This window comes from Agelaius phoeniceus, chromosome 1, assembly GCF_051311805.1.
Source record: "Agelaius phoeniceus isolate bAgePho1 chromosome 1, bAgePho1.hap1, whole genome shotgun sequence".
Lineage (NCBI taxonomy): Eukaryota > Metazoa > Chordata > Aves > Passeriformes > Icteridae > Agelaius > Agelaius phoeniceus.
Window position 1 is genome coordinate 122,274,552 of NC_135265.1, and position 27,162 is coordinate 122,301,713.

The following is a 27,162-nucleotide window of genomic DNA, read 5'->3' on the forward strand; positions in this document are numbered from 1 at the left end:
TACCTCAGTTATAACACTATTTGCAGATCTCTCAAGCACGTTATGTATCTACAAGAATCCCTATCAGAAGCACAGTATGTCTTCAGCAGCTGTATTAACAATGGCAGCACAGAAGATGCAAGAGTCTTAAAAATCAACCAGAAAAAAAATATGTTGAAAGTAAGAAGGGATGAAGCAGCAGTTTATTGTTTACTTGGCTCTTGCATCACAGTAAAGGGGATCTTCCTACTTTACCCTGTATTTCAAGACATAAATATCAAAATCAAAGAAGCCTCCAGGTTACACTAATTTCATCTGTTCAAGCAGACATCAGAGTCCTATATTTCACTGCAGAATCATGTGTAAAGAAAAGGCACCTGCACAATGTGTTTAATACAAATTAAAGTAAGCGAAGCTGTCATTAGGCTATGTGGATAATACAATACTCAGCACAAGTCACACAGCTGTAACCTGAAGGGAGCAGGAAGAGAGAGAGAAGGCAGCAGTTACCTGAGGCGAATCAAAAGGATACCGACTACTAAACTTAAATAAAAGCTGAAATTTCTCCCCTTCATAGAGTGTTCCTGGAGCACCTTCCATGTCTACAATCCACCTAAGGAATAGGGGAAAAAGCAGTTAACATTGTGGCCTGACAAATAATTACTTGTACTCCTGGAGCACTGGACTAATCAAATCAAATATCAATCACAGCCAGACCATCTAACTTCTCTTCTAACACTGCAACAATCACAAAGGTGAACAATACATCAAGCCTGTATTTAAAAGAAACAAGTTTGGTGTTTTGCATACAGGCACTGACACAGTGATGCAAATTGTAAATGTAATTATGACTTGAACTATACACAGACTTGTCAGTTCCCAAGAAATGGCTGCTAATGTGTGACAACAAAGCTGAAAAAAAATCCCTGCTTGAAAACTTAAAAGGTTTGGAAGGAAACAAACTAGTACACATTCTCTTTTGGGTTGGTTTACTTCCCTGTCAATGAAAATTCAATACAGTTTATTAAAATAAAATCTGTAACGAAGGGGAAAGGGCAAAGCTCATCTTGTACTTATATTTGTGAAAAACTCAGAAATTAAATGGTATCTTGCAGATAATGGAACCAAAAAAGGAAAAGTTAATAGTAAAAATTAAAAGGTCCCAGCAAATTAAAACAAAACCCAAAACCAGGGTAATTTGAATCTGTAATGAAGATAACAACTCAACATACCAGTATTCTTTTCCCTCTGCTTCTTCTCCTTCCACCATAATACCATTAAAGTAACTGACTGGAGTTAGTTGGAGTTGCTGGGGAAGATGCTGGTGATGTTGCATGTGGGGGTTTTATTGTTGTTGGGTTTCTATTGTGGTTTTTCTAGAACAGCTAAAACCAGATGCTTTGCACATTGTTTGACACATACAGCAACATTCTGCTATTTAACTTCCATGATTTTACAGCTCTGTTGACCACTTAATACCATCCTTTGCAACATCTATTTCCCATTTTTGGTTTTTTACCTTTGATTGAGTTTTACAGAGCCAAGCAACACAATAAGGTAAAGAGACTACAAAAATACTCAGATGTGGTTTACATCAACTCAAGGAAGGCAGCTGAGATTTTGCAGAACAGCAGTGTACTCAAAAAAGTCGACATCTCCAGCTGGCAGCTCTGATGATCCTCCTGTAAGACACTCTCCCTCTGTATTTAAGCCATGCCCATTTTTTCTTTTCCCCTCTGTCACTCTTGGGCTTTTTTTTGTTTGTTTTTTTTTTTTTTTTGCTGGTTTTATTACTGTTGTTGTGCTTTGGGTTTTGGCATTTTTTGAGAAAAACTGCTAGCTCTCACACTCTTCAAGAGGAATGCATCTTCAACAGTAGCACAGTGGCAATACAGTGAAGGCTGATGAAGTAGGTTTCATATTTTAACTTTGTGAAGATGCCTTTGATTTAATCTATCTGCACTCCAGATCACTTATCTCTTCTTATGCTTTCTGCTTTTACATTTATACACACAGTGCAGCAATACTCTTTAGATTTATTGGTTCCTGTGATCCAGAACTTCCACTTTCAAGTTTTTTAAATACTTTACTTTACTAAGTAGAAGATAACTTAGCCTGGACATTGTTCCTTTTATGGTCAAGGAATCAGGAGAACTCATATTTCCTGTGTGCTTTACAGTTTACCCGTCTCAAATTTCTAATCCTTGTATATTTAAAATAAAAGATTGCTCAATGTTTTAAGTGACCCAGTTATATCATGGGATCCAATTATTTTATTCAACATCTTTAAAACCCAAGCAAGTATTGCTACACAAATTTTTAACCCAACCAATTCAAACTGTAACTTGATTAATGAACTCAAAACTTGCTGATACCAAAAACCCTCAAAGAGAAAAAAATATCATTTTACTTTTGACAAGAAGCTTCTAAAACAGTGACAGTTTCAAAACCTAGCATGACAGTAAATAGGAAGATTTTATATGCAAGGTATTGAAAGGTATAAAAGCTGTACAGGGCAGAAATTATAATGAGGTACTACTCTGGAAACAGAGATATCCTTTGCAATCTGCTCTAAACATTGATTTAATACTCTTTTGTTGAAATAAGTGGATACCATTTACAATATTAGACTGACTCATTTTTGCAGAAAACTAAAAACTGCTATTTCAGTTTTAGTCATATTCATCTGAATTATCACAAAGGCCAGTGTAATTTAAAAAGCAGTGAGTGTTTAACTCATGCTATATGTATATAGCAGTACATATGAGTCTCAGAAAAGCCTCATGTAACATGGTCTGAATGCCACCTGCTAAAATACAGATGTGAAAACATCAAAATTCAGCTCTATGTTTAAGCTGCTCCATCAATTGATAGCACAGTCCAGAACTTACAGTCTGAGATCATGCTCTCATCGATGTTTACATAGGCTCAATTTTTAACATTTCTCTAAAATGAAACTAAGAAAGTTATGAGAAAAAAATGTTAACACAGCTTGAATCTTTTGAATTTCTGTCAATTAAAAAATAGATTAATACCAAGAGCAACCCCTGTCCATTTCAATGGACACAGAATATTTTACCATGTTTCTCTTCCCATTTCACAAATCACCAAGAAAGCCAAGGCAGGGAAAAAAGTGCAAACAATTGTACCTGGACAACTTTGCTTTTTAAGACATTTTCTCCACTTGCCTTGGAGAAAGAAGGTAATGAAAACTAACGGCTATGACGTATATTCTGTTCAAATGTCACAGAACTCTAAAACAGCTACTCCATTGTTTCAATAAATCTAGAAGAGTTTTGGAGGTTAGTAGCTATGAAAGAAAATTAAATTATTTTATTATAAAATACGCAGAAGCTTTTACTAATTGACAGTTTGTTAGACAGTAAAATGCCTAATAAAATTTAGTAAATTCACTACCATGTTCCTGAAAGTGTCCAACACGGTATGGCAATATGCTTACTAAGGAGAACAATGTTTCATTGCCTAGACTAAAAGCAAAATTCACAATGTTACTTGGAGTAAGTCGTGGAAGTGTGAAAAGAACTGCTCATTATTTAGTCTTTTCAGCAGGATAGCAGAAATAAAACAGTATATATACTTACTGTGTAATTGAATTTTGTACACTCTTTTCATCTAGAGTCATTCCTGGAGGTGGATCATTTTGAAATGCCAATAGTTCTTTTTGTAATCGTTTCTATAAAGAAATTGTATGGAATATTTGAAATACTAAATAAAGTTCAACAATAAACATGCACACGTAAGTACATTTCATCAATGTTTGAAAGGTAAAAGGAGTTTTACTTGACAATTTAAAAACAAAGTGAAATTGAAAGGTGAGAAAGAAAGATGACTTTGCTCCTAGAAATTCAACTGAAAAGACATAGGCAAAATAAGTTACAAGCTTTAAACTTACTTTTTGGGTAAAATACAGTGGCACTTACATTTGCAACACTGCAAAGGGAAGGGAAGAGCTGTTGTGTTACAAAATACATGGAGGTATAAATGAATTTGTTGTATAAAAAAATATCTGTAAGACTTCTACCCCTAGCAGCAAACACTTCATATTTACACAACATCATTAGATTTATAATTAAATCTACAAGACTTTAACAGCACAAGTCCCTCTTTTAAGTAACCTGAGACATTGCCATTTGGCATCTGTGCAAGCCTTTGCCTTGTTCTAAGTCATCCCAGAGGACAGAACAGAAAACTAAACCAAGACTATTTGGATTGCACAACACAAACTAAAAACTTCACACTAACTGCATCTAAGAACCTACAGAGTCATAGCACTTATTAAAGTGTTATGGCAGTAGCTCAGGTAATTCTTGCCTATTTTGACAGAGATAAATCAGTCACTGCAAGAAGGTGTTTCTGTAACAACTACCAGAACAGTTTCTTACAATCTACTGAGCAAGGGAAATGCAGCCTCTGTGCTGTCATTGGCACTGCTCACAGAGTCAATTTTCTCCATATAAAGTTACACAATATGTTTTGTCATTTGCAAGCCATCTAGATGATAAAATGTTCAAGGCTTTCTCATTTCTACTTGTCCTTTTTTCCTGCCAACAATTTTAAGGTTACCATCTACAAGTTCACTTCAACCTCACTGCAAGTCAAAATTATTTTATACTCCAAAGGAATAAAACTATATGGCTTGGGGATTTAGTACCTCATTTCCATTCAATATCCAAATTTTTTAAAACACAAGTTTATCACACACTTGTAGCTGCTTTCTAGTGCCTAGTAGAACTTTATTAAGTTCCCATGGTAAAATAAAGTGTTGATTTGTCAACACAGAAATGATTCAGTATCCCATCAAATATATTTGAAATCAGACTACAATAAATTCAACCACACAACTCACAAAGAAAAGGCCCTTATACATTCACAACTTACATTCTGAAAGTACTGAAATAACTTTCTGTCTCTATCAAGCAGCCCTAAAAACTTCCTTGGGATTCTATATTGAAAGTTCCTACCTGGCACTGAGATATAACATATACAAACTGAAAATCCAATGCTAACATTTTCATAAGCTGTCTACATTGCTCACACATTAAAAAAACAGGTTAGAATCCTAGTGTTGACCTTTTCCTTTCTCCTCAGATTAAGAAAACACTAACAGTGTTTCCAACACCACTATTATGAATTAAAATGCAAAGGAGCAAAGTTGCAAAACCATTTTATAAATCCTTAATTTGAATGGCAGAGATGTTTCGAAGTCAATTCTTTTTCTGGCACTTCCCCCAACCACCATCAAACAAGCCTCAAAGGCAATCAACCTGTGTACACTTTATCACCTAGAGAAATATTTTAAGAGTTCAGAGATGAGAATGTTTGACATTGGAAATTCAAACTCCCCTAAAGAGGGGATTTGGAAACATTGGTTACAAAATAGCAAAGAACATATGTATATAAGAACAGCAAATCATTCCGTAGATCCATTTACTTATACATGTAGACCAGCTATACAACTTTGTCTTATAAAAAGGAGCCTAAGACACATTTTAGACTTTAATTAAAATCAGAAACATTAAGCTATCAGTGTCTGACAGTAATTTGAAGAGACAAAATTTTGTCTGTTCTGTATCCTAAAAAAAATTTCAAATTACCAACACTTAAAATATTATCTAATTTCAAGTTTTCACCTTTGGCCCTTTCTCCAGCAACCACCTTTTCTGTCTAACACAGACTCAGTCATGCTTTTGTCCATATCACTAGCACAAAAATATCCTCTGTTTCATAGGTTTTTGGTTCTCACACACTATGTTTATAGTCCTTTCTAAACAAAAAAGCCAGTAGCAAAAAGAAAAAAAAAACATTAAAATATATACTTGAACAACAGAGTACCACAGAATTGCTCTGTTGCTCTGATCCTAAAAACATTTGCTGACACTGGCATGAGGGCCTGTCCATTCAGCATAAATAATACATACAGACAACATGCTACTTCTCATTGTTTGCAATTCAAAACAAAATTCACAAAACATATCCCAGAGAAATAGCAAGAAATACTATTTACTCTTTGGGTCAAATGTAACATATCAAACAAATCATATTTTTAAAGAGGTTACTATTTCCCAGTTAGCCAATTCAAATAAGTATCAACGTAAGCCAGAAAAAGAAAGTCAAAGAAGGTTTAACTCCTCCCATCCATAAAAAATCCTGGACAACTGGAAAAAACTGATGAGCAGAAGGCCACGGTACTCAACAACAGGACTGGGGTTTTTTTTTGCCTCAGTCTCCAATGGCAACCTCTCTTCCCACACCACTCAAGTGGATGGACAGCAAGAGGGAATGATGTCCCTCCCACTTTAAGTAAAGGTCAGGTTCATGGCTACTTGAGGAACCTGAATATAAACAAATCTCTGGGACCCAACAAGCTGCATTCCAGACTCCTGAGAGGAACTGGCAGACTCAGTTGCCAAGCCACTTTCCATATTTGAAAAGTCACGGCAGTCAGGTGAAGTCCCAGCTGACTGGAAAAAGGGTAAAAAGGAGGACACTGAGACCTGTCAGCCTCACCCTGTGCCTGGGAAGTTCATGGGACACATCCTCCAAGAAGCTGTACTATGACACATGCAGGACAGAGAGGGATTCAGGACAGCCACCACAGCTTCACTGAGGCCAAGTCCTGCCTGACCAACCTAGGGACCTTCTACAATGGAGTCACTCATCAGCGGACAAAGGAAGGGCTACAGATGCCATTTATCTGGACATCTGGCAGGACTTTGGCATGGTCCCCTACAAGATCTTTCTCTCTAGGTTGGAGAGAGATGGATTTGATGAGTGGACTGTTCTGTGGATAAGGAACTTGTCAAAGAGTCACATCCAGGGGCATTGCAATGAAATGATCTTTACAGTCCCTTCAAATCCAAACCATTCTATAATCAGTTCCATCTGACCTCTATTTGCAGCTCTCAGTGGAAATATCAATACAAGAAAAAAAATCTATACCATTCCCATATAAAGCTGAAAAGACCATGTTCAGTAGAAAATGAATGTGTTATCTATTAAGTTACAGAAACTCAATAACCCAGAAAAGCAAGACTAAGATTCTCAGTGTTACAATGAAAACAGTTTATAGCAAATAAATTTATCACATTGAAATAAGAGACTCCACAAAAAACCCTGACTATGGTTATCTATTGAGCATAGGAAACTCCAGTGCAATTCTGATAAATAGTAAATTCCTAGACACAGCTCCTCACTGGATAGGGAAGGAAGAGATTTAGAGGTGAAGAAACATAAAACTCCTCTGGAAATGTTCTTGATTCAGAGTAATATCCCAAACAAAAGCAAGTTTCAGCAAAAGGCATTATTTCCTTCTGCCTTACAGGAACCTCTCTAACCCTATGTCTGCCTAAATAACCTGTAACCTAAATAATCCATTATATTATACCTTGATGGATTTTATGTATCTTAGCACTGCTCCCTCCCAAATAAAGAGGCTCTCAACCTAGAATTATTCAAAACAGAAGAGCAACAACTGCTATTAGAAAGAGAACTTCTATGAAATATGGCAGAGAACTTCTTAATTTTTCTTATCTCCAGCTATACTGACAATCTGGATAATTTGCTTTGATATTGAAGACCAAAAGCGGTATCTTGTAATAAATTCCTGGATTTCTACAGTCCTCAATGACAGGAAGCCTGAAACTGTTAAACTGTTAAATTCAAGTGGAAAAAATGCTATTAAAGATTTCCTAAGTATTAATCTTGCCACTAGAGACAGAAGTTAGTTTATATATGAAGATAATTACTTCTATTGGACCGACAGACACATTTAAGATGTGATTAAGCCCATTATTTGTTGGGGTTTTGTTTCCCCAGCTGTAATAATAAAATATACTCTATATTTCAAAACACTCTACTATTCCACACCATAGAAGTTAATCTTTCCTAATCTGATGAACATATCTGGGTATCTTTAACAGGCCTTCACCAGACATCTTCAAAATTTGGAGTTTTTTTTAATCAAACATCAACTCAATTATTTCTGTACAGAATAACAAAGAGCTGCCTATAGACCCTTTCAGAACATAAGAGCACTCCATAGACACTGGAACAAAACTGCAGAGGGCACAAAGTGCCTACTAACCAGAATTCATTCAAACAGTAAAAAAAAAATTAAAAATTTAAGAGAGAGAATAAGTAATATTTAGAAAATAATCTTAAAATCAACTTCTGTGGTCAATGCATTCCAGTGTTTCACTACCCATGGTATAAAATGTTTCTTTTGTATCTTACCGAAATACCTCATGTTCCAGTTTGTATCTCTTGCCCTTTGGCTTCCCATAGTGACTCTGTTTTCCCTCGATATCTTCCTATTATATTGTTGCAGGCATCAGCAAGATCTCTCATTTGCCTTCTCTTCTTACAGCTGAAGAAACCCAGTCTCCTTGGAGGTCACACAGTTCTGTCCCAGCCACCCTGCCCATCATCTGCTGGATTCACCCCAGAACCCCAAAGTCTGTCCTGGACTGCAGCCCCTGAACACAGCACTCCAGATGTGCTCTCAAGCACCAGAGGGAGAAGAAGAATCACCTTCCTCGAGCTGCTGGCTCCATGCTTGCACAGACAGCCTAACCTGCAGCTAGGGATATTCAGAAAACTTGAAGATATTTTCCACAGATATTATGAAGGACTACTTTTTTCTTTCTCTCTTTCTTAAAATAATTTGTCTTTTGCTGTGTCTCATTAATACAGAAACTGAATTATCAGGAGACTAATCTAATTATAAAAAAACCTCTTAAATGAAGCCCTTAAAGACCAGATTCATACAGTTTAATTAGGAAACTGAGTTCCTCGTTACCACAGTAATTCAGAAAACATCTAAAGTTTGAATTTAAAACCTTGAAATTAATTTCTCTTCAGTGTTGAATAGTATTTGCTGGCCAAAAAGGTTACAAAGGACAATGATTTTCTTACAGCAACACAGTCTAAACACCCACTCTTAGCTTCAAGACTCAAATGTACTTTAAAAAAACATGACTCTGGTATATCAAGCCCATACACAATAGCTACAAAAGACACAGTGAGACTGCAAGATTCTGAAATCAAGCATTTGCAAAAAAAAACGTTTCAGCAGCGGGAAAGCCTTTCTTATATTTGACAGCCATGAGTGCAGAATTATTGTTTTTGTTTTCACAAACATTCTAGAAAATTAGCAGCAATATACATAGGAGGACAAAATATAACAGATTAACACTTGCAAGACAATTTTAACTCTCATTTGTAGAATCTTACAAAGTTAGGCTTTAAAGATACCTCTCCATCTTCCTAACATAAAAGGAAGTTGTGCTAAAAGCCTTCAACATTTTTTCACATCACTTTATCTCTTGCCTTTACAACTGGAAGAATTTTCTTTACAGTAAGAGATCTAGGTGGGTTGAATGAATTAGGGTCAAATAACTTCTCTTAGGCTTCATGGATGTGAAAATGTTCTTTTATTTACTTCAAGTCACATCTCACCTTTCCCAATCTCTACTCAAGCAAACACTTGAAAGCCAATGCAGACTGGCCTCAAAATACCCTTTGGCAGGTTCACTCTGTTCAACAGAACCAATCACCCCCCCCCCCAATCAGACACCCAGCCTAAACAACCAACTACAACTTTGATAACTTGTGGTCTTTATGGTTTTAGAAAAAACAGAGTCCACATGATCAACACCACATTTTTCTTATGTCCTTATTCAAATGTCACATCAACATACATGGAAAATTTTTGCACAGTCAAAATATAGCTACTGCTCCTCCTTCCAACAGTTACAGCCCAATAAAAGGAGAAAATCATGTTAATTCAATTGATTTTTTTTTCTTAAATACATTTGGCTAATAGTATTTGCTAATTGTTGACTGTTTGCTATAGGTATCAAAGACTATCTGGTCCAGTGATTTCCAGAAGTCAAACTTTCACATAGTAGTAGAAAAACAAAAGTAATATTAATCATCTGGAAACTCACTCAAAAGAATTGTCAAAAAAATCAAAGATTCAGTTGCTTAAACACTTTTTAAAAGCAAACCAACCCACATAGCTAAATTTTAATTACTGACATAATATCCAGTGTCTAAAAGACATTGAATCAGCCCTTTTTCTTTGGCATGCTTTGTCATCAATTCAAGTATTTGTCACCTATTCTTTGCTTTGCTTTCCTTTCCTATTGACAGGCTCATCCCTTTCCTCATCTTTCTAACGATTTATAAGAACATCTTTTAATGCTTTTCAAACATACCAATTCAAAACAATGAATTGTGAGTAGATTTCACCCTTATATGTTTATCCTTTTAACAGGAATTACTTCGTTTCACTTTTCTGTACAAAGCCTCCTCAATCTTCATGTCACTGAACAGGCCCTCATGGTGCCACATTGACTTTTACTATTACTCTTATTTTTTTCCATATTGAGAAAGCTTGATATCAGACATTAGTATTTTTGTTTAAAAACCTGTAGCCCTTCAACACTCCAGCTATATTAAGACATGCCTAACTAAAGTCAATACGGCAACTGCTTTCAGCTTCTTCCTTACCATGAATGAGGAATACTTTTTTAATCACACTCAAATTGCTTTCAGCCTCTCAACCAGCTCCTTCAAGTCAAAATAGAAGCTACTGCAGCTATTCATGCCTAAAACAACCCCCAAACAGATGTTTTCCATACATTAATATTCTCTTGGGAGCTGTACTGGCTTTACTGTCCTTTTCACATCACAAGACACTCTCTTCAATGTTTCTGCTAATCCATCAAAGGATTTCATACAGAAGCACCTTCCTGCTTGTCCACTTTCTATTAGGAGGGGCTGGAAGAAAGCAGGCTGCAGACTTATAGGGGAATACATTAAGGATGCACAAGCAATCTAACTTTGACATTTCCCTTATTTTTGATAGAGAATCTTATGTTTAAACATTCTTCTAATACAACTTTAAAGTAAGCCAGAACTAAAATGTATTAAATTGATAAAAACTTTCACAATCTAGAAGGAAACAGAACAGCTGAGTAAGAATATCAGAAACCCAAGACTGCTTAACAGCACAGTTCTTCTACTAAAGGAATAATCATATGCAAAATGCAAAGGAGTGACATAACCAGTAGTTTCTAGAAGTATTTTCAAGTGGAAGTCTTTGAAACCAAAATTACTTATTCCTTACTTATACCTATCTCTACAGGAAAGGATGAATCAGGGATGAAATCAAAGAACACAGCTTAACACTGATCCAAGCATCACTTCCAAAAGAAGTTTATTCAAGTGCTTGAGACATGACTGACATAGCAATGGTTTGTATCCTGTTGCTAATTCTGTCAAACAGGATTTGTGCAACTCCTTCAGTGATCCTCCACAGATTTTCTAAGGTATCAAACTTCTAAGACTTCTTACAGCATATGGAAAAAAGAACACAAAATCAGCTGGCGCCAGTGGAGTAAAATTCCTGACAGCTTCCCAGACAGCTCACATCTACCTCTATCATTTCTATCCTGATAGACAGCACACACTGTCTGCCATGGTTCAAGTTAAATGTATGTCTGAAGCCAACAGCTTCTAGCAAAAATACACACTGCTCTTTCTCCAAACTGGCACATGTCTTACTTGGTCACCTCTGGAACTGCCGAGGTAACATCTCAAATGCCACTGCTGAATTCCCACTTGAGTTGATTCTTGGTGAATCACGTAAAGAAGCAGGCAGGGCCTGCATGTAAAAAAGATGCAACACATGAAAAGAGAGAAGGGGGCAGCAATACAGGATAGGAAGAAATTCAGAGGTTTTCAATATTAGTATTTTAAAACCAGCCCTAGAAACAGGTAGTTTGTTCGCTGTGTACAACTGAGCTGAATATTATAGCACGTAAATACTTATTAACAGATACAAAATAATTTCACTGGTCTCTGTGTCCCTGTTAGTTATCTCAAGGGTCAATAACATATATTCCCAAAGCATACATGGAATCATCACCATCACAATGCCCAAAAACAGGGATTTTTTTTTTTTCTGATTCTACCATAAACAAGGGACACCCAAGGACAGACAGAACAACAGAGTTTAACCACAATCCCTCACAATGAAGTAGTGCAAAGGTTCTTTTTTTCATGGTGGGTAAATCTTCTTTACCCACCATGAAAACTTCCCTAGCTCTTGGAGGCATGTGAAAATTACCTTTCTCAACGGCTTTAAAAAGGAGTATCACAATGTCAGTTCTAAGCCCATTGCCAGAACTCTTACAACAGCTTTGCCCCTCCCTTGGAAAAGTGGAGCACAGAGAGTTAAACTTTAACAGAGCTAAGGGCAAACAAAAACATGTGTACAGTGAAGTTAGAGGGGTCACTACCAAGTACAACTTACGTACATAGAGTTGACAGCACCTAGGCCAACCAGTAAGTGTTGCCTCAGGTAATATTTTATTCTTCATAACTGGAGTGGGAAAAGTGTACATACAGAGGTATATTGGCTGTTGATTAGCAGTAAAATATTAACACATTAATCCAATCAAGTTTGAATGTATGCCCACAGTCCTGCATTATTATTTCCTATGAGTTGAAATTACAAACTTTGAAAAGATAAATAATACCAAAAAAATAAAATTGCAATTCTTGAATACTTCACTTTTTGGTGTTTCAAGAAATGCAACACAAAATGTGCAGTGTCTTAAATCAGCAATATCTTAAATGAGTAAACTAAATGATGAGCTATCTTTATCAAATACCTTACCTACAAACATCCTATTTCAGCCATCTTCTTTTTCATAGAGAAATAAAGCAAGAAGGAGCCCAAAGCAGATTCACAAAAGACATGACATATTAAGGGAAGTGGTAAGAATTTGGTAGAAAATAGCTAGGGGAAAAGCAAAACTATCAGTAGAGCAGAAACATACAAGCAGAGCAAAAAGTGGCAAATGGACAAGCAGATTCCTTTCACTTCTCCTAGAGAAAATGTTTCATTCCCACACCTTATTTCACCATTAAAACAAGATGTGATGGGCAATTTAACTGAAATGTGGTGGCCATTTCACCTGGACTGGCAGGAACTCAACTAGCTATGTCCAATAAGGTAGTATCATGATGTTATGAAGAAACAAAGATGGAATAGCAACTTCACAGACTAGGAAGCATGCAGGACCAAAACATCTGCACTTGAATTGTGTTACAAACCTTTTATTTCTATGCACTTAAATTCCCTTCTCTTTGTTGTAAGAAACTGTGAACGTAAGAAAGGAGTCATCTTCCAAGGCCAAGCCTTCCTGAACACTGTAAACTCAAATCTTAATCTGGCTCAAAGATCAAAGAGAAAGAAAATTAACTCATAAATAGTTAGAAGCTAAACAATAATCCCATAGGGGCTCCATTCTTCTATTTTGGTGTGTGTGTATGTATATATATATATATATATATATATATATATATATATATATATATATATATATACACACATAGGTAAAGCTGCTGCACCCTAGGGAGACCTAACACTATTTCTTCCATAACTACCAAAGCTCTCTTCCACATCCAAAAATTTAAATGGGCCCAAACTCTGTTAGCACCAAAACACTGACAGTAATATGATAACATCCTGGCAAAAATTTACATTTTGCTTATGAGCTACAGCCTGTCACCTCCTCCCACATTCAAGTTATGAAATGTTTCACAAAAAACATCCTTTCTGTTTTGGAGTTCTTACATGCAGGAGACAGTCAGTGTGCAGAGACAAACAGCAAGCTTGTCACAGAAGAGGAGCTGAAACCAGGCTGCAATGGCAGTGTTGTACAACACCGCCATGTTGATTCATAAGCAAAGCCTGACTGTTAGTACCAGCTACCAGCCTGAGAGCGTATGACCACTGGAACTCTATTTTCAGTATTTCAGTTTCTTGCATTCACATGTTTCTTACTGAAAAGTGCCTCAAATCCAGAATATGAAGTTCTAAACACCAGGTAGGTAATTATGCTTTTCAAACTAAACTCGTCTACAGAAGAAAAAATCCAACATATTTGAAACAGTTGAAGTATTCCAGAAACTCATTGCACATTACTCTCTAATTAAAATACCAAAAAGCCATCAAACAGAAGAGAAACAACATTAAGACTAACAATGGTGACATTTAAGAAAGTTACCTGCTACACTCCATCTTGCTACTTAAGAAATCTAGAGAATGACAGTTCCTACAAATAAAAACCCCTTTATTTCCCAGTCAACCAGGTCATTCAAGAAAGTCCTTGCAGATTATATCCCATAATTCAGGTGAGATCATTTGCTCCAGACTCTCAAACACACAAACCATCCAGATACTTGATTACCACAATCCTGCCAGAATTCTTCCTATCAAAGTTGTTCTACTAAGCTTTAGTCAAGGCACAGAGGAGGAAAGATTGATAATTGTCTGGATGTGGTCAATTAAAGCTTCAGCAAGATGCATAACAAAACAGCTCCACAAAATACTCTGTCCTTATTAAAAAGTAATACTGGGATTTTAGCTCAAAGAATTGTTTTTCAGTTTTATCTATTTTTGGCTGAATAGCAGGTTTTCAATCTATACTGAGAATGCAGAAGCAGATTAGTCTGCTCCTCATTTCTAACAAAACATGTTAACATCTGGCAACTGAGTTCTAATGTTATTTCCTCAGACCAATCCTGACTTCAAGATCTGAACCTCAAGCATTTTGCACATTTCTCTCATTTTAAAGGAACCAAATGGCAATGCATAAACCTTGTTTATTGAGGTTCCTATCATTCATCTTTTGTTCTTCTGAGCATTTAAAAATTTCAAAAATCCAGTTATGGATTGAGGGTGATGGGAGGAGGGATTGTTGATTTCTCAGTTTGATAACAGAATATTATCTTCATATGCTCCAAGATATTCTAAAATATTTGACTGAAAGGTCAAAGCAACAATCCTCTTTCAAAGAGAATAATACACATGACTAAACTCACTAAGAGACAAGATCAACCTGAAATCGTAACTACAGTATAATTAGAGATAAATCACAGTAACTATACACACACAAAGGAAACATTCTGTACTTCACAGTCTGAAAAGCTTTTTGCCAGGTAATCAAATTTTTTACAATGAACCTGTCATTTGAAAGAAAATTAAATGGAATCCACTATTACAGGATGAGATGAAACTGACAGCGAGTCATCTGCTTTGTAAATGGAGTCTTTAAATGTACCAACGCCCAGCACAAGCCTCACACAGTAATAAAAAGTCAACCGCAGATAATTTTATCTTTTAAAGAAAAGAGTCTGGCACTACTTGAATTGCTTCAGTTACAAAAATTAATTTAAGAAAATAGTGAAGGCTGGCACAATGAGGTCAACCATATGTTTACCAGGGAATTTCTCAACCTTATAAAAACATTCCAATAGTTGGTAACCAAGATAAAGTTTTCTATTCTGACAAAAAGCATTTTAGAAAGAAAAAGAGGTAAAATGTTGGAAGCAGCAAATAGCAACAAGATTTAAACACTCATTCAATCCATACCCCTAAATATGACAGGGGGAGAGTTTTTAACTTAAGAAGGGGCAAGGAAACTGAATGGATTTAGGTTTCTTATTACTGGCCACCAATTCCTAATGAAGAAGAAATAAATAAATCAATATGAACAAGTAGCATCAAATTCTATGAAGCATTTTATTACAGCAGACTTTCAGGGACAATATTTGCTATGCCCTTCTAAACTATTATCATCATTTACTGACACATATACAGATTTTCTTCTTGAAGCTGATTAAGCAGTGCTTTTAATTAAGTTGAATAAAAAAAGATTACAAACAACTTTGTATTCGTAATCACCCAAGGAGAAACAATTATTTTTTAGTACTGTGTATGAAAGGATGAATAGCTGGTATCCTCAATGAGATCATTAATTAGCAAAAATGAGGCATCTCACAATTCCTGACTTACCACCACTAACTTCTGTCCTTCCTTTACTAACACATTAATATTGCTTTTAGGAAAGTAAATTATAAGGTTCTCTCCCTTCTTTCCTTGCCATCCCTGACTGATACCTGTTTTTCATACCAGTAATTAAGGTCACCTGAGGAAAAACAAGCAAACAAAAATTAAACTGCAAAGGCTTGCACAGATTCCAGAACCTATTTTTGAACAAAGCAAAGTAAAAAACAAAACAAAACAAACAACCCAAACAACTGCAAAGGCTCGAACAGATTCCAGAATACCTTTTGAAAGCCTTCAACTATCAAAAGCAGGCAGAAGACATGTTACGTGACCTTCATTGATCACAAAAGGTTGCCTACTGGCTCTTTTTGTTTAAAGCATTTAACCTATTTATTTTCATTTGCTTTCAGTAAATGAAGTTGTAATAGGTTTCAGTGAATAGACAGTACTAGCTCTTCCTCCCTTCAAAAGACAAAACCTATATATCCAGCTGACAGTTCTGTCACAGTCCTTCACTACTTCAAAGCCATGTAAGACACACAAAATTTCTGCTCCAAGAACTTTCATCATCCTCTTCCCCTCTGCCCTAGTGGAAATTTTAGCCTGGAATCTGCTTGAACGCTCATCTCTCAGCTGTAAACCAAGGCTGTGTGAGAGACACGATCTAATGATGTGAAGGCATTTACGCTGGCTGCACAGAGCCGTAACTGGGTACATTCACTGGCAGATGTGCCTTGTCTCTTCCACAGGGGTACAGGGGTAATTTAACCTCAGTCTCTGGGCGCAGTCGCCAGTATGGCCTAGACCTGTACAATACATAGTGAAGATCCTTCAGTCTAAAACTCTTTGCTTTGTAGAACTGGAGCAAACAATTGGAGAAAGTACTTGATCACTGAGTTTCACACATTGTTTGAGCTAAGCTGCTTTAGCTTATTAATGACAAACCCACAGAGCCTTCCAAGGGAGCAGCTTAACAAGACAACATTCCCTGGCTCTTGCAAATGTATTGTGTTATATTTTTCTCTTCCCAGAACTTGAATAGCTAGGCCTAAACACAAGCATAAGATACTATAAAACTCAGAGCAAAAATAATTGTAATCAACCAGAATTACTCTTCTTTACAATAAACACCTGTCTACTTGATTCTCCTGACTGAAATCATAGACATATTCACTAGTGTTCAACATGACAGGTTGAAAGCACCCATTGTTTTTCACATTTTAGCTGTATAGTTGGTCTATTTGTAAGGAAGAGCTGCTGATAGTACTCAGGGGGCACTTGTTTCAATAAGCTTTTCCATTACTGCTTTCTTTCTCTGAAGTGAATTCTTCCAACCTAGCTCAAAAATTCTGCAGCTGCTGCACAACAAAGTATTTCCCAAAATTCTATTTACACAGGCAGATACAAAAACAAGCAAATGTGACTCCTTAGGGCCAAAAGCCATAACTTCTATTTTATTTATCTTTACTGAATGAAGACTATAAATTTTAAGCTTCAGTTGATATTCAAGACAAAATTTTATTAATAAACTCCCAAGATTAAATTAACTCATCTTGGTAAAATTACTAAGAATTTTGTATTTATCTTACTTCACTCTAGCATGGTTATACACCAAAGCTAATAGAGCACACATCAGTACAGACTGATTACCAAAAGTTATGTAAAGGACTGACAATCCTTTGTGGATAGACGAAATTATTTTTACTGTCTACTCATTCCAGTTTCAATTATGGTACTCACATTTCTCAGTTTAAATAATTACTGAAATCTTTATCTTCAACAACATTTCACCAACGGAACCACTAAATACTTTATTAACTACCAATAATTTTATTCTGTTTGTATCTCAGAATTGATTATATAGCTACAGTACCCACTAATTTTTTTTTCCTTTTTTGAAACAACACAAATAGAATCCCGTACTATGACATTTAACAGCACATAACCAATGTGCATAACCGTCCAAGTTCCAATTCACTGAAAGCTTTCCTCACTTAAGGTTGGGGCTTTGGCTTTTTTTGGAACACACCATAAAAATAGTTTTGTACTTTTTTCTGGACAAAGCTTTTAAATAAGAACAAATTATTGCCAAATCATTAAATAAAAACACTGCCAGTGTTGAGCAAAGATTGTGCAATAAGTAATTGTTCTGAGAACAGCTGGAAACACAGATCTTCCACTAACACTAGAAACACAGGTAAAGAATAGAAGGAAGTGTAACCAAGAGTGTATGTGGTTTTTCCTGGAGATTTCAGTAGCCCATAAATATTTTCCTCAACTCCCACCCCACCGACTGAAAATACTGGGGTGAAACTTGCAGGAAGTTTTCATGTTGTTACTACCTTGCATTCTGTGATACAAGTTCATTGGGATCTCAAACTGGCCATGAATTCTGCATTGCCATCTCACACAGTTATTTTATTAAACAGTTGCTTAGATACACCTTTAAAAAAAATCTATTGATGGATAAAGATTTTTCAAGTAGCACTTTATTTTGTTGTGTGCAAGCAATTTGATGGTAGCCCACCACAGCAGTTTTCGAGGCATGACAGAGAAGCACAGTGAAAGCCAACATCCTACACTCTTTACTGAAGTTGTTTGTGTCATTAATTACATTAGCTCTGCATTCAATTGGATGTAAATACCTACAAGTACAAATCTTATGTGCCTAACTTTGCAGAGTACATGAGAAGTTATTCTGGTGATAAAAAAACCCTAAAACCATCCCTCTAAATATTCTCACAGTTTCATAAATAAATCCAGGGTCTGTAGTATTTAAACTAAAAGGAAGTGAAAGGTAAATCATAGCAATTAATATGTCAGTATTATTAATAAAGTCAAATCTTTCAAGTTTATGATGCAAATAGTTCATATCTGGACACTGAGGGAAAGGCTTTAATAATTTAACACTTGGTACAGCAATGATGTATTTTCTGTACATTTTTAACTGATCTTCCTTACTGTATTTTTACCTGCTCTTCCATTCATAAGGCAAGTCCTGTGTTTCCAGCTGTTCTGAGAACAACTGTTTACTATTTCTCCAGTATTTGCCTTTAAAGGCTTCAGATTACTAAAGATGCTGTATCAAAATTTTCTAAAGCAAATCCATTCTCTCCCCTTGTTCTACATTACTTTTCAGAATATTTATGTGTTTTTATCCAGGAGAACATTGCACAAGCTTGGGCTTTTTCTGGGAAAATTCTTGAAAATAAGTGCTCTTTTCTTTAAAGGCTTGGCTGGGGTATGTTAGCTTTTTTTCAAGAAAAAATATGATTTGCAAAAAAGTTATGCAAACCAGGTTTAAACCAGTCCAGCAATGGCAAATTAGCAACAACAGTGTGGTTAGAAAACAGAACACAAGATCTCTATTTTTTCTGTGATAATAGAAGCATTGGCTTCTATTATCACAGAAAAAAAAAGGATTACAGAAAACTCCCATTAAAGACTGTCCACACAGACAAAAATCACTGTAATTTTAATGATACACACAAAGGCTCAAAGTCACAAGTTACTGTGCATCCACTGAACTGCAGTAACTGTTCAGGTCGATGTTCAGAGCCATTAACAAAAAGAAGCAATTTGTTACAAGTTTCAAAACTTCACTGTAGACTGACTAAGAACAGGCTAATCAGATAACTTTTGTAACTAAATCTGAGACTTTTCAGTGAATCTGTAAAAATAAAATGTAATTAACCTGGGGCATTATAGACTGTTGTATAAAATTACAGCAGTATAAGAAGTAACTAGAACTTACTCTGTGTACCAATGTATTATTTTTATCAATAAAATCCATAATATTGTCACAATGGTACAGTGTCAGACCACTGGTAGAGTCAGAGGTGGCAAAGAGTTACACAAACATTTCAAGTAAACACGGTGTGTGTAAAAACACTACACTTAATCAGAAAAAGGACATCTCTTTGTTGTGTCTGGCAACTTAGAAGATAGCAATAATTATAATAAATTATTCTAAACCAAAAAAAAAAAAAACCACTTAAAATTACAGATATCAGTTTCCTTTGTAAAAGACTTTTTCACACTTAACACTTAAATGTTAATTGATAGAATTCAGAGTTTTGAAATCTTGCTCACCTGGGAGCATGTCCGTGATAAACTTACTAGTTCACTTACTAAATTTTCATTTATGCTTCCTGTTTACAACTCCTTTCCAACATGCTAAACGACATTATTAAATTAGTAGTTTACTAAACATAGGAAAGAGTAATTAGAGCATCATGCAATTAGCCACATATAGACAAAAAACCTCCATAAATGTCCTTGAATCTCTTATCAACAGACAACAGAATATCAGGTAGGAAAACAAAAAGTGTCATCTTACAGCTGGTATTTCTAAAATGAAAGCAATTACAACATCAGGGTTAATATGGCTGTAATTTCAGGAAGCGAGTATTACCCTGTACACATCTGACATTTAGGCAACATTTGTCATTCATGTATCCTCAACAGTCTCATTTAATATATAACCATTTTTTCCCCTTTCCAGAAGGAGCAACAGGAATTAGGGTGAGGCACGCTGCAGAAGGTCATTTACTAGGCCAGAGACAGAGACACAGCACAGCTTTACCAAGTCCTTTTACAAAGTGCCTCTTTCCTCGTTCACAGCTGCCATTCCCCTACTTTTCACAGTTTTATAAAAGACACTTCTTAATAAACTATAGCCTCTATTTTGCAGTTAAGCTTGTAAAAGTCTGCCTATTAGAAGAAGAGCATTGCAAAAATGCATTTGCCAGATAGAGCTAATAAAACCAAGGCACATCGGACTACCTGCCTAAGCTACTGCTAGAAGAACATTCTGTACAGTATGTTCAATTTCTTGATCTCGTTTCATTTCAGTAACTCTGAAAGACACACTATGGAATGGGGGGGGAGGGGGAATTATGCTTCTAAACTTCAGGAGAATAATTTTTATCCCAGACAGTTCAATTTAACATTTTAACTCTTTTTGGCTATACTAAATGCAGGTTATTAGGAAAATTAAACAAATTTCACTCATTTTGTACACTCTTTCTGTTCTGTTCTATTACTAGTGACAAAAAATGTAAGCTATACTGTACCAAAATGAGAGAGATCTAGATGATCCAAATAAAACAAAATGGAAAACTAAAAATATCCAAGGAAAAATAGAGAAGGTGCTGGTCAAATAAGAAGAAACAGGGGCCACTGCCACAAAACCTAGAGATCTTTTCTCCTGCCCCAGTCGTAATAAAGCACCACCCACTCAGAGCAGCACACAGTGAAAGTGATCCATTCTACCAGAGCAATTTCTGCAGCCCCTATTTAAGAACCCCTTCAGAGTCGGTATGAATGAATAATTCAGCTGGAAATACCTGTCAGGCAGCAGGATGTTCCATCCTACTGTACCTACAGCAATACCATCCGACCGAGAAAGCCAGACGTAACCTGTCCACAGAGCTGACACCACAGCGCAACCTCATTTTACGGAGAGAAAGAAAACCCCACGGGGAGCACGCGGCTTGGAGCAGGACATGCCTGTCCCAGTCCCCCTTGTGCGGGGGAATTACAGCGCCGGAACCCGGAGCTGTTGGTCACGGTCCCCACGATGCCACGGGGAGGGTGCCGCTGCCCGCGCACGGTGTGGCACACATTGCCATGGCGCCCGGCGCAGCTGCGGCCCCCAGGTCCCGGGGGCAGGGATCCCTTCGCCCTTCTCTCGCCTGCCCAGGAAGCGGCGGCATCGCTGCCAGACGCCTCCCTGAGGCGCCTCTTCCCCCGCGCCCGCCCCGCCCGCCGCCGTCCGGGTCCCAGCCTCGCCCCTCACACCTCTGCGCGTCTCACCTCCATCCCGGCCCTTCCCTGCCGCCACCTGCCCTGCCCGGCCCCGCCACCCGGGACCTCAACGCCCTCGACTGCTGCCCGGGCGGTTCCTCCCTCAGAGCCGCTCTTCGCGCCGCGCCGCGCACGCACGCGCCCGGAGGAACGGCTGCTCCCGGCTGCTCCCGGCTCCCCCCGCCGCCGCCGTCGCCGCCCGGCCCCAGCGCTGCCCCCGGGCTCCGCCGCAGACGCCTCACCTGCATCGACGCCATGATGGATCCGCCTCCTCCCCCTCCCCTCTGCGCCGCCGCCGGGGCGGCCCCGCCCCGCGCGCTCCCCGGTCACGTGCCCGTGCCCGCCCGTTGAGCGACTGCGCGTGCGCGGGGCTTGGGCGAGGCGAGGGCAGTGCGGGCGGGCCCGAGGAACGCTGGCGGCGCGGGCGGGCGGTATTTGTGTGTGAGCTGCTGCCCCCGCGGCCAGGGAGGCTCCCCCGGCGCTGCCCGTACCCTGCTCGCCCTGCGGGCGGGGCGGGAGCGGCGCGGTGTCCGTTCCCGCCACCCGGGATGGGGTTGATCCCCTGCCGGCTTCAGTTTGTGAAGGTTTTTGGAGCTGTACCTGCAGAGTGTTTAAGTGACTCAGTTAATGCGGACTGCGCCCCTCCGGTTTGTGGATTTTTCCGGGCTCCCCTCACGCCTGGTGTGCCCTCGTGGGAGGGCCATACAATCATAGAACCACAGAATGTTAAGGAGTGGGAAGGGACTTTGAAGATCATCCAGATCCGACAGCTCCGCCATGGGCAAGGACACCTCCCACCAGACCAGGCGGCCCAGAGCCCCTTCCAACCTGGCTTCCAACACTGCCAGGGATGGGGCATCCACAAACCTCCTCCTCCAGTGCCTCACCACCCTCACTGTAAAGAATTTCTTCTTGATATCGAACCCAAATCCCTCTTCTTGCAGCGTGTCCCATTGCTCCATATGCTGTCACTAGATCCCGCCGCAGGTCGGCCCGGGCCGGGCGGGCCCAGGCCCGAAGGGGCGCGGGGAGCGCGGCTCTCCCGGTGAGCGGCTCTCCTGCTGTGCACCCTGTCCTTCTCTTTCTCTCACGCTGTCCCTGGGTGCTGCTCTGCCGCCGGTCATCTGATTTTCCTGCACTGGTGTCTGAGTCCAAATGAACATGGGTGTATTTTAAGTCGGAGCTGTGAAATACAAAGCTGTGTTTCGTGTCAGGTACAAACAGGCAACGTGTGTATTTGTGAATGCGAAATGTGTGGACCCAGAAAATGGGAGAGCTGTGAATTCTAATAATAACTGAGGAAAATAAAGCATGGAAAAAGGCCTTTGAACCTATCTTTTGTTTGCAATTAACCCTGGTTGATTTAGGAGCATTGGAATGAAGTTGTTAAGGATGATGCTTTTTGCTTGCATTTAATCCATAAAGAGCTCTGCAATAATAACCTTTTGAAGTATGATTTTTGAATCTTACTTGTATCCTTGAAACTATAGCTTTGGAATATATATAAAGGAAATATGCTTATCTCACGCCTTATGGAAGCAGAGAAAAACAGCTTGAGAAAGGAAGATGAACATCACCTCAAGGATTTATGGTTTCGACCAAAGGGAAGCTGGACATCACTGTTGTTAGATTTATAGTCTCTGCAATTAAAAGGTGGACCCACATCTGGGGAGCTGGACTCCACCAGATGGGATTTGTCTTTATTCTTTTGGAAACTGGACTGCCACCATCTGGGATACTCCTTTTGAGATACATCCTGAGAAACTAAGATCACTACAGTGTATAGAATTGTGATGTAATAATTTGGAATAAAAATTGCTGATGAGTAAAAAATTGGAAATAGAGACTGCTGAAAAAGCTGATGAGTACCCCTATAAATACCTGTAACCCTCAATTATCAGTGTGCAGTTGGAGGGAAAACTTCCCCACTGTACCCAGCACTGTATTGCTCATACTTTACCACATTAAATAATAAATTGATTGCTGCTTGAATATTGGCCTAGTCAAGCTTCTTATTCATAACAGAGCGTTTCTGGATTCTACATTTTCCTTTCCTGGACTGGAATAATCCCTGTCCTTTGCACCAGATGATTTTGCCATATCTGTGTAGGTGAAAATAAACAGGCAGCACTCAGTAGAGTGACTGTATGCAGTCAATAAATTAAACAACTTGCGGAAACACGCTTCATAAAGCTGGTAATTCTGCTGTTGTATTTCAGACTTAACGGATCCTCAAGACAAATCTACAAAATGTTTATCCAAAGACAACCTATAAAATTTATAATCCCAGTGGTTATGTAAAACTAAGGATTTAACAGAGAAACTGATTTTATAGGTCATTATAATCCCCATCTTCCTACAGCTTATGTTGCATATTCCAAAAACACCGAAGCTCCTTCCTCTGTCCCTTTACCCCTCTCCTTTCTGATGATGTTAAAAAATCATCGCATCACCTCTGCTCCAGTGGTAGCCCTGATTTTTTCTTCAGAGATGGCCTTATAAGCAAAAATTAAATTATTGAACAATTTTTTGCAGTTTGTATTACCTTTGAAATCTTCTTTAATTTTAGACATCTAGAAGGGTTCTGCACCCAAAATCCTGTCTACCTTGTTCAACCATATTATTGAGTGTGATGCAAGTACTACCTTTATGTACAAGTTTCACTTTCTGGTATGTTTTTAATATCCTTAACTTTGAAAACAGTTAACTGGAGGAAACACAAAACCTCAGCACAACATAGCATCAGTTTCCAACTTTTAGCCAGTATCAACACTGTCGTGGATGTTAAAGCAAGCACACAAACTTGGGGTTTGCTTAAAAGGCATAACTCTTTAAGCAGAAAAAGACAGCAGGAGTATCCTTGCCCTGTGAGATAGCTGCAGAAGTGAACACGGCCCTCGGCTTTGCTGGAATTTGCTGAAGACAGAATCAATATTTGTTGATTTTTGTGTAGGAAATGAAATTAGCCTGTGAAAAGTAAGGATGGGAAAAGTATCGTCTTGTAAGTTGCATCCTATACATTTGTCTTCTAGATTCAATTCTCATTCACAAACTCTGGGCTCCTGATGCCATGCAACCTGACATTGCTCAACTATGTTTTCCCTGGAAGTCAGTATTTATTACTATATGATTTTTGCAAGACCATTTAGGTTGCAGAGGATTTGTTGCATTAAGCAGATGCATAGAGCTGGTGAAGGTTTTTCTTTCCTGCAGTTCTTCAGAATGAACTTAGGCTGTTACAGCACTAAGTGGAACATTTCTGTTTTACTAGTTGTCGTTGTTTTGCATGAGCCAAACATATGTTTATCCTAAAATACATCTTTTAATGCCGTATGCCTCAAAGGCAGCAAGAACATCAAGTTTAAGCAATGGACATGTGTTCAGTTATAAACATGGACATATTGACATATTGTGTTGATGTAATCACAGCGAGATACAACTGATTTCAAACAATTATACTCAGTTTCTTAAGCCTCTTCCAGAAAACCCTGTTGAAGGTCAGAAGATATAAAACAGCATAAGCTTGTGAATGCCAGAACACTTCACAGACTGCAAGCTGGTTTTGCATGGAAAGATCAGCTTTATGGTCTTAGGCAAATTGTATTCAGTACAAATATGACTTCTACTCTGTAATAAAGGAAAATTATCTCTGGATGAAAAGTCACTTTTGCAAAAAAAAATCATAGCTTTTAACTCTCCTTATGCTCAAGAAGTCTTTTTTATCTATCACACAGAGCTTTTCAATATTAAAACAAGTTACCTACTATGTTTTTTACTGAAGTATTGTTTACTGAGATAACTTCATCCATGCTGCAAATCCTACTCCTGAGGATAGTAGGCATGAAAAGCAAGGGATAGTTTGCCTGCCCTGCATATAAATAGAGCATGAGTTAATTACTACCTACTCAATCTTAACTAGGTATGTAAGTAATTAAAGCATTACACTACAGCTGAAACTCGTGGCCAGAATCCCCCATCCCTCAATACACTTTGAGTTTATTCTTGCAGGACTACCAAAGGTGTCTTTTATGACTGTTGTCACATCTTGTTTTTTAAAGTGTCATGCAATACCTAATATATATGTGAAACAATTTTTTTTAGCTCCTTGTCCTCATGGGAATAGGGGAATCTGGAGAATTATCCCTGTGTTTTATTGGGTTTTTTTTCCTTTCCTCATTTCTTGGTAACCTGGCTTGCAGAGACGTTTTTGTACAGTGCATAACACTATAGGGATTATGGAATCAGTCCCATAAGCACAGTAAGAAAACAAACACTATTATCAGACTCCCAGAAAGAATATATGAATATCAGTATCTTCTTAAATTATCCAGTAATCCCACTAAGGAAAGGCCCTAATTCCCAGGAGGGTAAATTTCACTTGGAGTAAGTTATTGTAATTTGTTTTTCATTTCAGTTTTGACCTTTACCTATGCAAAACATAGAAGAAAATACTTCTGCAGTTAACCCTTCCTAATCTGTTGCAGGTATAGAGATGGATGACACAATAACTGGTTCCTTAAAATGACTGCTTTAGTATTTAGCTAATGCAGCCTGATCTTTCACCAGCCAACCTAAGTTCTGCCAGAGATTTCAAGGATCAGAGACCTGGGTCCCAAATATTCAAAGCTTATGAGGTAAGATGTAATTTAATCTGTTATTTTCATTATTTCAGAGGCTGTCTTACACTGATCTGATCAACTACATGATTATGACTCGCATATCTAAAACATATGGAGCAAATAATGAAATTGTACCTCCTACTAAAATTTTTTTTGTAAATATTCTTGAAGTTGATTCTAAAAATCCACTTTTCTTCAGAGTTTGCAAAACCTTATACTTACAGGAAAAATGCAACTAATGTTCAAACTGCATTTATTAGATAATTTTCTGATATACCAAGACAGTTTCACAAAGGTAAAATATAATTCTTGATTAGGGTCCCTATAATTTTACATTCTATTCCCATCTTGTCCATAATGTTTTCAAATGTCACCAAACATTTTTTCCTCTGTTCTCACCCTTTATTTTTTTGTATTATTTTTCTACACACTGAACTGTCACTACGTGCTTCTTTATGATTCCTGGTGAGAGCTCCATTTCTTTTGCCTGTGTCCACTGTACTTTTTAGCTTTTCATCTTGTCTTCTTGCACACAAGTCAACTGTACATTCATGTAACTCCCCTCATTACTGGAGTGGCATCACACCTGTAATCTGCAGTGCCAGGAGACTGCATCTCTGGAGCATGGAGGACTCCCTGCCCCTCAGAGGAATTGTGCCAGCTGCTTCTTCCGCTCCTACCTGCCAATTTAGGAAGGGCACTGAGTTTAAAAACTCTGTGGAATGAAGATCATCTTATAAACAAGCTTGGTGCACCTGCAGAAACCATCAACTAAAGATGCAGAATCAAAGAAATACAATATTATATCAAGAATATAAAAGTAATAAATTGCACACATAGCTAAAAATGAAAATAGCCTAATAAAACGAA

General features: G+C 37.9%; 1 protein-coding gene across 8 annotated transcripts in view; it reads right to left on the bottom strand.

Annotated features, from left to right (window-relative positions):
* The window catches only part of UBE2W (ubiquitin conjugating enzyme E2 W), a 35,807-nt gene extending 13,796 nt beyond the window's left edge, over positions 1–22,011 (bottom strand). For 7 of the 8 annotated variants that reach the window (XR_008535557.2, XR_013184395.1, XR_013184393.1 and 4 more), the window contains exons 1-3: positions 21,916–22,011; positions 3,582–3,673; positions 490–592 (exon numbers count right to left, since the gene is read on the bottom strand). Coding sequence is in view for 4 of the 8 variants with exons in the window: in XM_054649241.2 (XP_054505216.1) it covers positions 490–592; positions 3,582–3,673; positions 21,916–21,930 (210 nt within the window). In the remaining 4 variants the exon portion in view is untranslated. The other variant, XM_054649258.2, reaches the window with a different exon arrangement.
* Between the last annotated feature and the right edge of the window lie 5,151 nt (positions 22,012–27,162).